This window comes from Alosa sapidissima, chromosome 18 (assembly GCF_018492685.1).
Source record: "Alosa sapidissima isolate fAloSap1 chromosome 18, fAloSap1.pri, whole genome shotgun sequence".
Taxonomy (NCBI): Eukaryota; Metazoa; Chordata; class Actinopteri; order Clupeiformes; family Clupeidae; genus Alosa; species Alosa sapidissima.
In genome coordinates this window covers 16933736-16951204 of record NC_055974.1, presented here as the reverse complement: position 1 = coordinate 16951204, position 17469 = coordinate 16933736, and the positions used below count along the sequence as shown (strand labels likewise).

Sequence of the window (17469 nt, the reverse complement as noted above, 5' to 3'; positions counted from 1 at the left end):
AAAAACAGACACGTAGCTTTACAGGCCTAAAAGGACATGCACACTGCAAAAAACATTTAATCTATTTTGAGTTTCAGCATTCTCTCCTTCATGTTTGCAAATCTGTCAATAACTTTATCCTTATTGACCTCAATGTCTCTCTCGATACAGAGGAGCGCTAAGTCTGACAGCCGCGACTCACCCATGGTGGAGCGCAAGAAGCTCTTAATGAGTTTCAGTCGGCTAAAACTTCTCTCTGCCTTCGCACTGCTAATTGGAATCGTCAAGTAAATGGCAAGATTAGGAAAAGCCCGATCCATGTCGTTTGCGATGAGAAATGGGAGGATTCTGTGGGTGTTTAAATGCATGCACAGCTCACTGTACATTGCACAAAATGTAACAAATTCATTAACCACTTCGTCGGCATTGGATAGATCCTGTGAATAAAAGTCCGCAAGCGCTCTAACTTTTTCAGGCGCATCAGGTAGAGTAAAATGTTTCGGGTTCAGAGCAGCACATTTTCCAGCCATTCTCTTGAAATCTGCAAATCGATATTCAAACTGAGAAACAAAGACGTCAAGTATGTAGTAAACCACATCGACTCTGAATCTGTCCCTGCTGTCTTCTAAAATCTCATCTGCGTGTTCATCTGAACACAAACGCTTTTTCTTACAAACTCCTCCCCTATCAAAATCGGTAGTTCCCTCACACAGTATAGCCAGCTCTCTGGCTGTGTTAAACAGACAAAAACTATGCCTAACCCAGCCTACATATATTTTTATTGAACATTTAAGTAGTAAACAATTCGGAATGGATATGTGGTCAATAAACTGTATTTAAAAAAAAAAAAAAAAAAAAATCCTACCAGTGCCCCCGCCCCCCCAATCTCCGCTACTGAAGAAACTGCATTCTGGTGTGGTGCTTGTTGTAGTTTTTTAGTGTAATGTCATGTGTTATATGCTGTACAAGCCTGCTTCTGTGAATGAGGAAGTAGAAGCAATAGACCTTTTGAGAGCTGCTATGTTCAGCCAAAAAGCCACAAGGTTTGTAAAAAAGGTGTTGGTGACACGGGTATGCACTTCTACTTCACGGGTATCTTCTACTTCACAAGTGTCTTGTCTTTGTGCTTTAGGTGTTGTTATTTCAGTGACTCAGCTAACTTTTAAAAAGTTTAAGACAAATATGCAACAAACTAGATGTACCGCATAGCGGTACAAAATATGACCGCCGCTCAGTCCTGTACATCCATTCCGCGAAAATAAATCACACTTCAATTTGTCTCCATCTTTTACTCCATCCCCCACTCTTGAAACTTTTGTGTATGCTTGTTTGGCATGCCTGAGTGTGTGTGTGCGGCTGCACAGAAAGTAGCCTACTTGTGCTGAAAAGGTGAATAGATTGTAGAATAGCCAAAGAAGATGTAGCATTGTTATAAAACCTTTAAAATCTCTAAACAATCACAAGTAGGGCAGGTCATCACAGTTCATCCATTGCAACTGGATTGATGAAAGGTCACTTACACCTGTAGGCTACATTGTATTTGGGAAAAGCAAAAGGTATCAGCATAATGTTATTTATTTATTTATTTATTTTTTATGTATTTATAAACAAAAACATCTCTGTCAGTTCCATGCCGTTTTCAACAGCTATCAAAAACAAAGGTCATTTTTGGATGGATGGATTTTTTGTGAATATTTCTTCTTCTACATAAGATTTTAGTCATCTTTAGTTCATGTAATACTTTATTGTCAATGCACAAATTAAGTAGTAGTCTGAAACGTTATTGTTAATGCACAAATTAAGTAACAGTAGTCTGAAACGAAATGCTGTTTTACATCTAACCAGTGGTGCAAATAACTGACATGTCCAAATGGGCCTTGATGAAATGCGTCGCTAGACTGTTCATACACATTTTAACGGGCCAAAGTTGAAGAGCTTTTGTCCGTTATTGTTCGTGCAAATATAGGCTGATTCATGTTCCCTTGCATTGTGTAACTGAGGTCCATGGCTAGTCTGGCTTTCATCAGACCAAGCTCAATCTTTTAAGAAATCAAAAAATAAATAGCGGGCAGATCAGGCTGGGTTCACCCAGCCTAGTCCATAGGCACCCGATATTGTTTAATTTTCAGATTGAGATATACACGCTCTGGCTATTCTAAATGCAAAAATGCATTAGGGAGTTATGACAAAACTGTAACTAACAAACTAGATCCTAATAGAAAGCTGTTAGCTTCCCTAAGCTACAGGTAGGATTATAAGGTAGGCCTATTTACAACATAAATTGTCAATAGGCTATGCTGGCGACACAAATAAAATCTCCTTTGGAAACCAATGGCTTACGACTTACAGTATCAAGCGGACTTAAACTGCCATATCGTGGCGAAAAGTTGTAATAACATTCACGCAGTTCCATGAGTCAAGGAAAGCGCGACTGAAGTAGCCACTTCTAAATGGGACCCACTACACAGTAGCTTAAGGTGTTTTGCTAAAGCAGCCATAATGAAATGAAGGTGTCATTGTTTGGATACTTCACACACACGTGCTTTTTAATTTCACAGACTACAACTACCAAGCTGGAATCAAAGCACATCGATTCCCCTCTCACACCCTGCACGCACTTAAAACAAAATAAACAGGCGTCTCAGTCTCACGCATGTATAGGCAAAACTGTATCAGACCGGTGTAACGTTGGTAAATCTTCCATTGCACAGAATGATTTTGTAGCACGTGCAATAAATGACAGTCGAAAGATACAAACAGTGCTGCTATCAATTTGCTTGGTATAACCGCATTTATAGTTTTCTACAAATGCAATCAATCAAATGGGCCTCCATCACTCAACCAACGCTAACGGTAACATTACCTAGGTCCTTATTGATATTACAAGATTAACGTACCTGCAGTAAAAACCAAGCATGTCCGATAAACATCCTCACTTCATCCTCACTTACACTTCATGTGAACATCGTCCTGTCCTTATTAGATGTTCGCTGCGGTAATTAACAGTCCTTGTAGGAAGTGTCCATTATTTTTTCAACACACTTTTAACTTTCAAAAAAATTACATCTCACTGCAACGATGCGCCATCTAGTGGACAAACGACTACTTATCGCCAATACTGAAAATGCAGCCATGATGATGATGATGAATATTTTGGCTTTCTTTTGATCCTATTGAATTTGTAATTATGTATCGGCCGTTCTAATACCGATAGTATGTGGGTGCCTGTGTGTGTGCATGTTTATATGTGTGCACCGCCATTTACAGGCCAATGAGTGTACAGTCACTAAATGTACACATAACCTAATTTTTTTAGCCCCCCCCCATGGATGAAATTCTACGAAACTTGGCATACCCCCAGACCCCCAGAGAATGCCAGGTCAATCATACACATAAAATTTGGTGCAGTTCTGAACATCTTAACTGAAGATAGGGGCGATTAAAGCAGAATAATATTGCATTTTCATTTTTGACCGGGGCAGGGGGGGGGGGGGGGGGGGGGGCAAATCACAAATGAGTGATTATGAGCCAGGTTGATGTGGGCCCTTGAGACCAACATACCATAAAAGATTCACAGAGAACTGTGTCTGCCCTACCCTCCTTTCGGGGGGTCCAGTCCAGCGGGGGGGCTGCAGATGAAAACGAAAAATGACAGTTCCATGCTATCCATGTGGGGGTACATGCCCACCAAGTTTTGTGTACCCCGGTCTTTCAGTGTCCCGGGAATCCTTGTTGGTGTACGTCACTAAATGTACACATAAATTATTTTATTGTAAGGCCCCCCATGAACGAAAGTACACATAACTTGGCATGCATTCAGAGGGTGTCATAATGATCCTACACTTTTAATTTCGTGCAGTTTTGACCTTGTCAGCCAGAGATATTGAGATGAAAACACCTAATTTTTTGCTTTTTAATTTTTAACTAGGTGGCGCTATACATTAAATAAGTGGTAATGGGATGGGTTGACATGCCCCCTTAAGACCAACATACCAAAAAAAGGTGGACCTCCTAGGCCCTACGGTTCTCGAGATATTCACAGAAAACCGTCTCCGGCCACCTACAGGCCAGTTGGTGTATAGTAACATAAATTAATTTATTGTGTGGCCCCCCATGAACGGAATTCCACAAAACTTGGCGTGCATACAGAGGGTGTCAAATTGATCCTACACTTCCAATTTCGTGCAGTTTTGACTATGTTAGGTCACAGATACCTTCAATTACACCACCTCATTTTTACTTTTTTGTGTTTAACTAGGTGGCGCTATACATGAAATGAGTGGTTATGGAATGGGTTGACATGGCCCCTTGAGATCAACATACAAAAAAAAATGGTCCTCCTAAACCCTACGGTTTTCGAGATATTCACAGAAAACTGTGTCTGCCCTACCCTCCTTTCGGGGGGTCCAATTCAGCGGGGGGGCTACAGATCAAAACGAAAAACGATGGTTCCATGCTATCCATGTGGGGTTACATGTCCACCAAGTTTCGTGTACCCCGGTCTTTCAGTGTCCCGGGAATCATTGACGGAAATTTGGGCATGCGAAAAAGAAAAAAAGAAAGAAAAAAAAGAAAAAAAAAGAAAAAGAAAAAAAAAAGAAAAAAAAAAAAAAAATCTGACTAAACCTATATGACCGCCGCTTCGCTGCGCGGCGGTCATAATAATGGATTACTTTTGAGCATGGATGATTCAGAGCAGTGGGCCAGTGGTTATAACTAGTGAATAAGGCCTCAGAAAGTGTTTGTGGTTTAAATATATTATTATTTGTTTTGGATCCCTGTACTTGGGTTGTCGTAAAGTTTTAATGTAATGTATCAATTATATCTACTTGACATGGTTTGTTATCAAAAGTATTATCGTATTGTACAGTGTGTCTCCACAGCAATAGCAACCTCTCTGCTCATCTGCTCTACAGAGGAAATAGTTGATGAGCCCATACCACATACAGCTCACAGCCTACAGAGGAAACCAGACCAGAACCACAATCTCTCACCTCATCTCAGTCTGCACATTATAACCTCACCATAAGAATAGACAACAATAGACAGAAGATGGAAACCGAGTGAAGAAAGAGAATGAATGAGATATGGAGATAATGTGAGGGAGTGTGTGAGTGAATGAGTGAGTGAGTGAGTGAGTGATAGTGAGTTTGAGAGTGAGAGTGAGTTTTTTGATAGATTTTGAACTGCATTACACTCAAGATTCTGTGGACCATGACAAGACTGGAAACACTGTGATGATAAGAACACTTACATACAGTTTGTATCTACCAAAGTCAACATGGACTAAAAGGGAGGTGAGCACTGTCCCTGTGTGACATGTCAGTATGTTAGCTGTGTCAGTTTCAGTGCATCTGCGGTTCCCTGTTGTCAGAGCTAGTTCACATGCATGCTACAGTGTAATGCAGTGTGGAAGGCACAGGACTGCATATGCAGGTAGCGGATGGGTTTTGTGGAACACAACCCCATGAACACTCAGCTACCAAACAAATCAACTCCACTGCTGCCACTAGGGGGACCACATGGATTCTCTTTCAGTGCCATACTTGGCTGAACATTATTTGGGGTTCCTTTATGATTTGAATGCCAGAAGATAAACACAGCTTTTATGGCAAAGCCTTAAGAAAAAAGAACAACTTTAGAGAAATGCTGTCTTATTGGAAACACACCACAGTTGCTGTGTTTGCATTGGCAAACTGTCATCTTTCACACATTGGTTGAGGCCCATTTTAACAAGTACATATACCCGTCTTTGAGGTTGTTCATTTTCTCCTCTCTGTGGAACTCTTTTCTTAAGAAATCATCATGTTCAGTTCTTTACTGTGTCCTGTGGACCATGACCACATTGGAAACCCTGTGATGAGGGAGAGGACTAACATAACATAGGTGAGGCGATGAGTTACGGTATGTAGCCTATCTAACACAGTATAGAGGACTAATTCACATGCATGTTCATGTACTGTAAAAACCAGCATGTGGGGCCGAGTATGTTTTGTTTTAGGAAACAGTACAATCCAGGACTACTGTCCTTAGGGACAACAAATACACCTAAAACTTTCTGTTTCTCACTGAACTCCTCCAGGGCGTTATGAGCATTGGGGCTCTGGGTTACTGGTTTTAGGATGAGGTCACACTTTTTTGGCTTCTCGGGCATGTCAGTATGTCTGTATATCTGTCCAAAAATTGAAATGAATTAGTTTGCAGCCATATTCTATGGATGTTCCTCATCTGTACCCTCAAACATTCTCTTTTGTCTAAGAATGAACTGACACAAGGATGTCGTCAGTGAAAATGATCAAATGCAGTCACTCAGTCATCACTCTTTATTCACTTTTCAATACACAAATCACATTATAAAAACAATATACATATGAAAATATATGAAAATATCTTAAATTCAAATATAGGTGTATAAAAGTGTTAATATAAGACAAAGTCAACAATTAACATGTATTCAAATAAAGTTCACAGAATATACCTTGTAAAACTGTATCTGTCTATAATATGTGAGCTAATTGGCTGCCACCTTCAGCAATTAGTGGCAGCCGTGGCCTACTGGTTAGCGCTTCGGACTGGTTGCCGGTTCGAACCCCAACCAGTAGGCACGGCTGAAGTGTCCTTGAGCAAGGCACCTAACCCCTCACTGCTCCCCGAGCGCCGCTGTTGTTGCAGGCAGCTCACTGTGCCGGGATTAGTGTGTGCTTCACCTCACTGTGTGTTCACTGTGTGATGAGTGTGTTTCACTAATTGGGAAATTGGGATAAATGCAGAGACCAAATTTACCTCACGGGATCAAAAGATAATACTTACTTATTTCATGGTGTGCAGTAAATTACAAATGTACTCATAACAGTTTACAGAACTCCTTTGTGCTCCTCCCATAAATAATGATGTGAATATTGATGCCATACATATAAATAAACTCACAATCACCTTGAAAGACATTGTGTACGCATGGTGCCATTTAGGAAAATGCCATTTCTTTAGAATACACATAGAACACATATTTATCAATTTACATTAAAGCTCAACATTAATTACATTAATAAATCATTCAAGCAACCTTGGGTTTGAGAAAGGCACTATATAAACTAAACGTATTAAAACGTATTATTTACAATAGAGCTTACAGGCATTGCTGAGATGTTATGGAAGTCCTAAGCCTTGGTAACAGGTAGATGGACCTTTGTGCAGATAGGCAATGCTATCTAAAAGGGAAACAACTGAGTTGTGTTGCTTTCCAAATAACCGACATAATATTCACACTACTTTTAGAATTCATCATTTAGTGAATTCATACACCACAAATGGCATAACTTTCAAATATTAATTTGGACGTTTTACTCAGACAAGTGGCCTCTTTGTACCTCTCTCTCTCCCTCCCTCTCTTGTTAGACAGTTTCCTCTGCTCGAGTGTCAGAGGGAATCACATCTTCATATCCCTCCTCTTCATCTAGAGAAGAAGATAGTAGTTAGGAGGGTTGTCATCATCAACTCATGCTCATACTTTTGATACATGATTTCTTTTTGTGGGATTTTCACTGCCCGGTGCATGGCTGGCGTAGACAGTATCTTTATGTTTTCACCACAAATACATACCAGTACCTTAAACACATCCCTTTACTTCTATGCCTTTTTTATTGGATATTGCTGGTTATGAAACAAATATGCACTGTATTTACACAGGACCAACAATAATACTTGTTGGTTGAGGAACTTGTTTTACCTTCATGAGAGTCGTTGGATGATTTAATTGTTTCATAGATATCTGTAGCACCTGTCTCAGATAGAAATGAACCAGAAAAAATAAGACCATACTGTATGTAATGCAAGTGAAAATCAGATCAATCAGTCCAGATTATTTAATCCCATATAGAGTATATTGTCCTAGGAACCAGATAAATATTTTCAGATGCTTCCACATATGAACACAGACCTTTCTGCAGTGGCATGTAGAGGGGTGTGATAGTGTCATAGACGTCTGTACTTCCTATGGGAAGGAACAGATTAAAGATGATTACACTGAAAGCAATACACTTCTCTATCTAAGATGCTGTACACTAATTAAACACACTTTACCATGACAACTCTTCATCCCATGCTTTCAGTTAGAGGTCTGCACTCCCGCGGTAGACCCGCAGGACCCGCGGGTCCCGACGCAAAAGAGTGCGGCGCGGGACAACTTTTGAAAGCTCTTTGCGGGAGCGGGCGGGGATGAGAGAGGTGCGTTCGCGGGTGCGGGACAAACCGATGATTCACTGCACTCCCGCAAATTAAATATGTGCATAAAATTAAATATGGAAATGATTAAAGTAGTGTTCATAACTATAGTTCAGATGGATGTTCTGTTACGCAGCATTAAAAAACGGGGTTTAAGCATAACTGACGGATAGCGGGCTATAGCCTATATTGTCGTTTACGTGGGTTCAATTTGTTCCTGCTGCTCATTGTTAAAACTCAAAAATCGAAAGCATGACAGAGGAAGAGGGCGTGCTCCTTTCGTGAGACAGAAATAAAAACGGAATAGGCTATCCCTCCTGCATGCGGGCTTTAGCGGGCGGGAGCGGGACATCATGTTACAGATGCGGGAGGGAGCGGGACTAAAAATGACACATTAATGCGGGAGCAGGACACATTAATGCGGGAGCGGGACAGAATATTGCGGGAACGGGCGCGGGACTGGAAAATCAGCCTCTACTTTCAGTTTACCCTTGAGGAATAATTTACATTACATTACATTACATTACATTACATTTGGCTGACGCTTTTTAGCCAAAGCGACTAACAACATAGTAAACAGTTTAAGTTTTAGAGCAGTTCTCAACAATTTTAGGACAATTTAAAAACATTAGAGTACAGTAAGAATAAGTGCATCAGTGAGTGCTGTTTTTTAACAGTTACTTGTCAGTTTGAGACGGCTGGTGAGTGCTAGGATCAGTAAGACTTGTTGTAAGTGTTGCTATGAGAGGAGATGTTCTCTAAAGAGCTGGGTCTTCAGGAGTTTTCTGAAAATGGAGAAGGATGTCTCTGCCCTTGTAGGAGCTGGCAGTGTGTTCCACCAATGAGGAACAACAGATGAGAAAAGTTTGGATTGGCCTGAGCGTACCGGTGGTAGAGCTAGACGTCGTTCGTCTGAGGAGCGCAGCGGTCTGGAGGTAGCGTATGTCTGTATGAGGGCATTCAAGTAGGTGGGAGCAGAACCGGAGACTACTTTGTAGGCAAGCGTTAGAGCCTTGAATTTGATGCGGGCCGCCATAGGTAGCCAGTGTAGCTGGATGAGCAGCGGGGTAACATGTGCCCTTTTGGGTTGGTTGTAGACCAGGCGCGCCGCCGCGTTCTGGATCATCTAAAGTGGTTTCACTGCGCAGGCTGGGAGACCTGTCAGGAGGGCATTGCAGTAGTCGAGTCGTGAGATGACTATTGCCTGAACCAGAAGTTGGGTAGCATCTTGAGTCAAGTAAGTCCTGATTTTCCGTATGTTGTAGAGTGCGAAACGGCATGACCGGGCGACTGAGGCAACATGATCTGAGAAGTTTAGTTGGTTGTCGAGAACAACTCCTAGATTTTTTGCAGTCCTGGTAGGTGAAACAGACAGGGAGTCAAATTTGATGTTGATGTCGTGATGTATGGTAGGTTTAGCTGGGAGGACCAGCAGTTCAGTCTTTGAGAGGTTCAGCTGGAGGTGGTGTGCCTTCATCCATGTAGCTATGTCTGAGAGGCAATCCGAGATCCGTGCTGAAACCAAGGGGACATCAGGTGGAAAGGACAGATAGAGCTGTGTGTCGTCTGCATAGCAGTGGTATGAGAAGCCATGCGAACGGATAATCTGTCCCAAGGAGGTGGTGTAGATAGCAAAGAGAAGGGGGCCCAGCACTGAGCCCTGGGGGACCCCTGTGGTGAGATGGTGAGGTGCAGATAGCTGACCAAGCCATGATACGTTAAACGAGCGTCCTGTGAGGTAGGATTCAAACCAGGAGAGAGCAGAACCGGAGATTCCCATGTTAGCGAGTATAGAGAGAAGGATGCGGTGATTAACCGTGTCAAAGGCAGCCGATAAGTCAAGCAGAATGAGTACTGATGACCGAGCGGTCGCCCTGGCTTCTTTTAAGGCTTCTGTTACAGACAACAGAGCCGTTTCGGTAGAGTGGCCACTTTTGAACCCAGACTGATTTGGATCCAGGAGGTTGTTCTGTGAAAGGAAGTCAGAGACCTGTTTGGAGACTGCTCGTTCAATGCCTTTGAATAGGAAAGGCAGGAGTGAGACAGGGCGGTAGTTCTCGACTTGAGCAGGGTTGAGAGAAGCTTTCTTAAGTAACGGTGTTACCCGGGCCATTTTGAACGCTGTTGGAAATGTGCCGGAGGTTAGCGAGGCATTGATCACATGTGTGATAGCTGGAGCGATGGTCGGGCTGATGGACTGAAGTAGGCTCGTAGGTATAGGGTCCAGCGAGCATGTGGTAGGACGGCTGCATGTCAGGAGTCTAGATACTTCACTCTTGGAGAGAGGCGTGAATGCTGAAAAAGATGTTCTGAATTTACTGGTATGCCTCTACGAAACTCTGAATTTCTGATATGCATACAAGTGGTAAGGCATGTGATGCATAGATCAGAGTTAAAAAGGAATTTAACCAGTTGATCTTATCATTCAAGTGAACGTTTAACCATTTGAAGAACATCAAATGTTCTGTTTGAGATATTGTGTTAAGGAGAAAGAGAGATACAGTGTCCTAAGTTTTTACCTCCAAATTCGAATTAGTTCAATTTTGAGTCAAATTAAAAATTTGAACCAAATTCTAAGCACAAGCTTGAGATTTCGCATTTACAAGATTAGGACAGACAGTCAGACAGACAGAAGGACATACAGACAGACAACCTGAAAACATATTGCCTTTGGCCACATACAGCTGTCGCCAGCATGGAAGCATAACAAACAGTCTTACTCTTCTGCAGAGGCATATACTCTGAGTGAGAACCATCTCCTCCTGCAGAACGACTCTGGTCCTGATCTAAACTCTGATTGGTCCTCTGGTCCTGGTCTGAACTCTGACTGGTCCTCCGGTCCTGCTGCTGCTGCTGGTCTCTACAGGGACACATAGATCTCTTATAAGTTACCAATGTGGTGCTGTATGACTGATGAAGTGAAAGGATTTCAGCAGATTTGTACTCACCCTGTTGTAGTGGTCACACAGAGGCCTGCAGTGAAACACAAACAAAAGTCTCTAAAATGTGCAGATAGTGTATGGAATAGTGTAATCTACAGGAATTCAATTTTCTGAAATATACTTAGGCCATATTTTCCATCTGATTGCTTTAATTGTGTGTAAAAGTTGGTGTTGTTAGTTTAGTAGTTGTGGTTTACGTACCTGTGAGATATTTTGAGCGATGCAGCCAGAAGACTACAAAGGAGAGGAACACTCCGACCACCACTCCCACAGCTAACAGGATGAAGGAACCAGAATCTGACAAAGAAATGCAGCAGTCACCCAAATCTCTCTGTGTGTGTGTGTGTTCAAGTTCAAGTTGGGTTTATTGTCATATGTATAGTAAGCCTACAATACAATGAAATGCATTTTGCTCCATCACTCACATGCAGTATAACAGACAAGGAGACATACAACAGACAAAAACAGACATAAAGTGCTTAGTGCAAGACAAAAAGTGCATCAGTTATTCAACAATCTGACCGCCTGTGGAAAAAAAACTATTACTGAGACGGGTGTTGCTGGATTTAATGCTCCGGTAACGTCTCCCGGATGGTAGGGGAGAGAACAGAGCATGAGCGGGATGATTGGGGTCTTTAATAATGCAATCAGCTTTTCTCTTGCAGCGGGAAGTGTAAATGTTGTGGAGATCAGGTAGGTTAGCGTCAATAATCCTGGCTGCTGACTTGACAACTCTTTACAATTGTTTACGGTCATGGGAGGTTGTGCTCCCGTACCACACTGTGATGCAAAAAGAAAGAACGCTCTCAATGGTGCATCGGTAGGAATTCTCAAGTGCTCTGGTACTTAGACTGAGACTTTTTAAGACTCCTCAGAACATAAAGGCGTTTTTGTGCCTTCTTGAGGGTGCACTTGGTGTTTAATGACCATGTTAAAGTGTCTGAGATGTTTACACCTACTCTGAAGCTGTCAACAATCTCTACAGATGCTCCGTTGATGGTAATAGGAGTGTGATCTACTCTGGCCTTCCTAAAGTCAACAATGATTTCCTTAGTCTTATTGACATTAAGGAAGAGGTTGTTATCACGGCACCACAGGGTAAGATTCGCTAAAGTACTTCCTTTCTGTAGGCCGTCTCGTTATTGTTGCTTATAAGGTGTGTATATGTGCGTGCGTGCGCGTGCGTGTGTGTGTGTGTGTGTGTGTGTGTGTGTGTGTGTGTGTTAAACACTTTAAAATTATTACCCTTTATGCTTTTATGTACTATCACCTTGTGTGTTTTATTATTATTTTATTATTACACGGCTCTTCATAATGCTGAAGAATGCTCCATTCACTTGAATGGGCCTTCCCAACGTTCAGTGGTCTGCTATTTCTTTGATAACAGACCGTTCCTAAGTATAACAGACCGCTGTCAAGAAAAATGGGTTTTGTGCTTCTAAGTCACGTCTTTCACGCTGCGCGTCGGGGTCCGGTTCACCCTGTTGGGACCTATTTCCCGATAATGACCGGCATTCTGTACATTATCCCTTACTTATTATCCTTTACTTTTTAAACTATTCTTTTTGACACACACTAATCCCGGCGTAGTGAGCTGCCTGCATCAACAGCGGCGCTCAGGGAGCAGTGAGGGGTTAGGTGCCTTGCTCAAGTGCACTTCAGCCGTGCCTACTGGTCGGGGTTCGAACCGGCAACCCTCCGGTTACAGGTCCGAAGTGCTAACCAGTAGGCCACGGCTGCCCTATTGCCCTTCTATGTTATTATCAGCTATTCCTGTTTGCTTTGCTTATGTAAAGCACATTGAATGACCTCTGTGTATGAAATGCACTATATAAATAAAGTTTACTTGACTTGACACTGTAATCACGTGTATCTTTGACAGTGATCCAGCTCTCTGGTGACTCTCCTCTCTCTAGGTTGCTGCAATTGTAGAGGCCTTCATGTGACTTTGAGACTGCAGGGATGGTCATCTCTCCTGTGGTGGAGGTCTGCAGGAGTGTCCCATCTTTATAGAAGTCAGCACTGATGTTTGATGGCTGGTAGCGATATCTACAGAGCAGAGTCAGAGGATCTCCCTCAGTCAAAGGATGGGCAGGACTCTCCAGGATCACATCTTCATCTACACACAGAAGCTTGGTTTACTCAGTGAACCTACCAACAGCTATCACATTTTCCAAGTCAAGTGAATCATAAGTGTCATGGAAGAAAAATTAAAATATTTCATTTCATTTAGTGAGATTGATGAATGTCCATGGAATCACAATGGAAACGCTGTATGTTAACTCACTATGCACTGTGATGTTGACAGGATTACTCTGCTCTCCAGACTCAGACTGACACCAGTAAACTCCACTGTCTGATTGAGATGCTGAGCTGATGCTGCAGTTGGATCCTGTTTCTGATCTCCAGTCAGTGGGACACAGTGATTCTCCTCCTCTGCCTGTGAACCACCTCAGTCTCCATCCAGTAGAGTTGCCCTGAACCCCACAGCTCAGGGAGAGAGGCTCAGATGTAAAGATCTGGGTCCAGTTTGAATGAATGATCACAGAAGCCAGAGACATACCTGAGAAAGTAAAAAAAGAGTAACAAAGTGATGAGGAAAAAAGAGTGTATTGTTTGAAAATCATACAGTAATGCCGTAATGGCCATAGATATGGATTTATACCATACCTGTCAACATTCCCGTTTTTCCTGGGTTTCTCCCGTATTTCAAGGTCATCTCCCAGCACCCTCCCATTTTGTTATTTCTCCCGGAAAACTCCCGTAATTTGCATGGCCATCAAACTTCATTTTAAAATCATTAGTCCATTCAGGTTGCCAGATTGTGTATGAAATACACCCTACACATACACGATCACTTAGTTTAAATTTCAACCGTTTTGTCATAGGCTAAAACCTGGCAACCCAAAACCCAAATAAGGAAGCGGGTGCCGACTGCGCAGCCTGAGTCTCGTCGTAAGCAAGCGGGCTAGTTGAATGGCCTACTCCAGAACTAGCTGTTGTGAAATTGTTGGGAATTTAATTGATTAACACATCACATAAACTGTTATTGAGTGTTGTTGATACACTGAACTTGTGCCCTCGGAACCAAATCTGACAGCAAGCAGCTTTGGAGTTTTGGAAGTAGGCTGCAGGCAGGCAGCTGGTGGATACATTACTGGCATGCTTAAGGTAATGGTAAGGTAAAAGCAACGACCGAAATGCAGTGTTGAAACACGTGTATGAAACGTATTAAATATGTAAACACAGATCCGGTATAAACACTGACCCCCCCCCCCCCGAAAAAAAATCTCCCGTTTTTGGAAAGCTAAATGTTGACAGGTATAATTTATACACCTAATTTCTATCACCTGTGACCCAGAGAGGCTGAGGTTGGCTGAACTCTGTGTGATAGGCTGGCTCTCCTCTCTCTGCTCTGCACACATAAACCCCTGTGTGTCTAAGAGCAGCAGGGCTGAGAGTGTAGGATCCTCCAGCTCCTCTGATGCTGTCTGACACCAGCTCTACATAATATCCACTGCTTTCATGAAACACTTGAGGGAACCCGGGTCTATAGGGGGCATTCTTGTACCAGTGGAATCTCCAGCCTTCAGTAGAGCCTCTAACCTCACAGCTCAGAGTCACTGAGTCTCCTTTAGTCAGCCAGGTCTGTGAGAGGGAATTCAGAACTGCCTGGGCTTTCCCTGTTTAAGAAGAATAGAAAGTTGGAGGATGCACCACAACAGCTTTCAAAGGTACAGCCTTCAGATGGTATATGATAGCATATCCCATAGCCTATGCAACAGAGCAATGAAAGAAATATAATAAGGCTGGTGCCCACAGAATAAATTTGATGTACATTTGTCAAAGAAAAGACATGCAAGAGAAAAAGAAAGCAAACACATACTCACCAGAATGAATTGTAATAGCGAAAGCATGACTTTCTTCTGATAGTTTTTGATCACGTTCCCTTTGTCCTTTACAAGTATAGTTACCACTTTTCAATGGATTGACTTTATATCCCTCCACAGGCTGATGAACTCTATAACTGTTGTCATCCTTGCCATCCCTAAACCAGCTGTACTTCCAGTCACTGATCTTCCCACTCTTAAAGTCACATCTAAGAGAGACCTTCTCTCCATTGAAGAACTCTGTCCAGTTTGATTTCAGGGTAATGATGGGTTTAGGTCTTTCTGTCAAAGATTGATAAATTTGGAACTAGATTGATGACCACTGAATCGATAGATAAACAATACAATTTCAATGTGTAATTGTACGGTGCATATAAAAGTTAATGTAATAATAACATACAGTAAATCCTATTAATTGTCACTATAGTTTACTCAAAAACATAGATATGCAATCACTGTATATTCTTGTAAAGAACCACACCAACCTGTAACTGTTATCTCAGCTGCACCACTATATTGAGTATAGAAGACTGGGTCTCCTCTCCCAGCTCTGCACCAGTACTGTCCTCCATCAGAGACTTTAACAGAGCTGATGCTGTAGGAGTTTCCACCAGTCTGGGCCACAGGATCAGAGGCCTGTGTGTTTCTGTACCAGTAGAACACCAAACCAGAGGAAACACCCAACTCACATTTCAGAGTCACTGAGTCTCCTGTGAGGAGATGGTGGCCTGGACTTAATGTGAGTTTTGGCTTTGAGTCTGAACAGGAAGAAACATTGTCAAACACATCTCAACACAGTGAGAAAGTCACAGTTTATATGCACAAACAAACAGAGTCATGTTCAGCTAATGTAACATCTAAACCTTACACTCAGTGGGTGGTGTAAATGTCACACACACACACACACACACACACACACACACACACACACACACACATGGTTACCTCATACAGACATGCACACAAGAGTTACAGTACCTTTGACATCAAGAGTTATTCTCCTGCTTGGTTGTGATGATGTGGGTCTGTGTCTCCTCTCCCCCTGACACCAGTACTGGCCCTTATGAGACTCAGCAGCTCCTCTGATGGTGAAGGTGTTTCCCTCAGACACTGGGGTTCTGCTGGACTCCTTATACCACTTATATGTCCAGCCACTGAGAGACTCTATCACACACTTCAGAGTGACGTTCTCTCCAGTGAACACAGGACTCTGGGGATCTACAGTCAGTGTAGCCAAAGGCAGAGCTGCAGAGGAACACATGGAGAGAATGAGGAGACGAGAACACATGGAGAGAATGAGGAGACAAGGAGATGATTGTGAACTGTCCTTTTGCAAGATTGTTGCAAAAGGCAAGATTATGCAAGATCATGGGGACAATATAGTGGATAGGTTCATGCAATATTTTATTTGCAATTTGCAATTTCATTGTATATCTGACATGCAAAGACAATAACGATCCGAATGCACCATATATATATATATATATATATATATATATATATATACACACACACACAGACAACATAGATATATATATATATATATATATATATATATATATATATATATATATATATATATATATATATACACAGACAACATATCAGCATAGACACATTGGCTCGGCTGTGGGCAGAGCTCGGGAGGGGGGGTCATTAACACAGGTTGATGTACTAATTGACTTCTGCTGTGTGATTCAACACACATGAAATGTATAAAGGGCCATGTGACAGAAAATCAAAACTTCTATCAAGACCCAAGACCCTCAATGAATGATATTTCACTACTGAAAGCCCTACAACTCAAAAGTCACAGAATAGCACAAAAATATAAAAGCAAACACCCTCTCCCGCTCATAAACACACACACATACGTATGCATGTATTAGCAGATCTTTCGAAAATGGAATGGGCTTCATTGTGTCTCAATGCATGGGATAACCCAAGTTTATTCCATGCATATGACCAGCCTGTCATGAGCTCTCTCTCTGCCTGGTAACACGTGCTGATTGAAGTCTGATGACCTCCACCTGTTCCTGCTCTGCTCTGCCTCACCCTCGTTAACCTACCAGCTGCACTGCATTCACCACTCATCATGTCCTGTATATAAAGCCTTGCTTTTCAGTCCACACTTGTCAGATCGTCTGCAACCAGCACCAGTTACCTGCCTGTTTTGGAAAACGCCTCTGACTCTTTGCCTGTGATCCCAGACCCGCTCGACTACTTCTGTGTTCTCCAGCCCCGGTAATCTTGACCTGCCTTCCGTCCCTCTTCTACGAATACTGCCTAGTCCTTGACTGTACTGCTGCTTCGTTTCAATTGCTGTTGTGTTTGCTTCCCCCAGGACTTCCCAGATCATCCAGCTCCTGCCATCGCTGTTCGGCTACTGGGGGAACACACACACGCAGACTCTTGGAACTCCTGTACCCCCCCCGGAA

General features: G+C 42.4%; 2 protein-coding genes across 2 annotated transcripts in view; both read right to left on the bottom strand.

Annotated features, from left to right (window-relative positions):
* The window catches only part of LOC121689382 (titin-like), a 309974-nt gene that overhangs the window by 132428 nt on the left and 160077 nt on the right, over nucleotides 1-17469 (bottom strand). The window contains exon 45 of the mRNA XM_042069129.1: nucleotides 16010-16276. Coding sequence (XP_041925063.1) covers nucleotides 16010-16276 — 267 coding nt within the window. The remainder of the gene's footprint in view (nucleotides 1-16009; nucleotides 16277-17469) is intronic.
* The window catches only part of LOC121689482 (low affinity immunoglobulin gamma Fc region receptor III-like), a 75165-nt gene that overhangs the window by 5775 nt on the left and 51921 nt on the right, over nucleotides 1-17469 (bottom strand). The gene's annotated exons all lie outside the window — the stretch shown is intronic.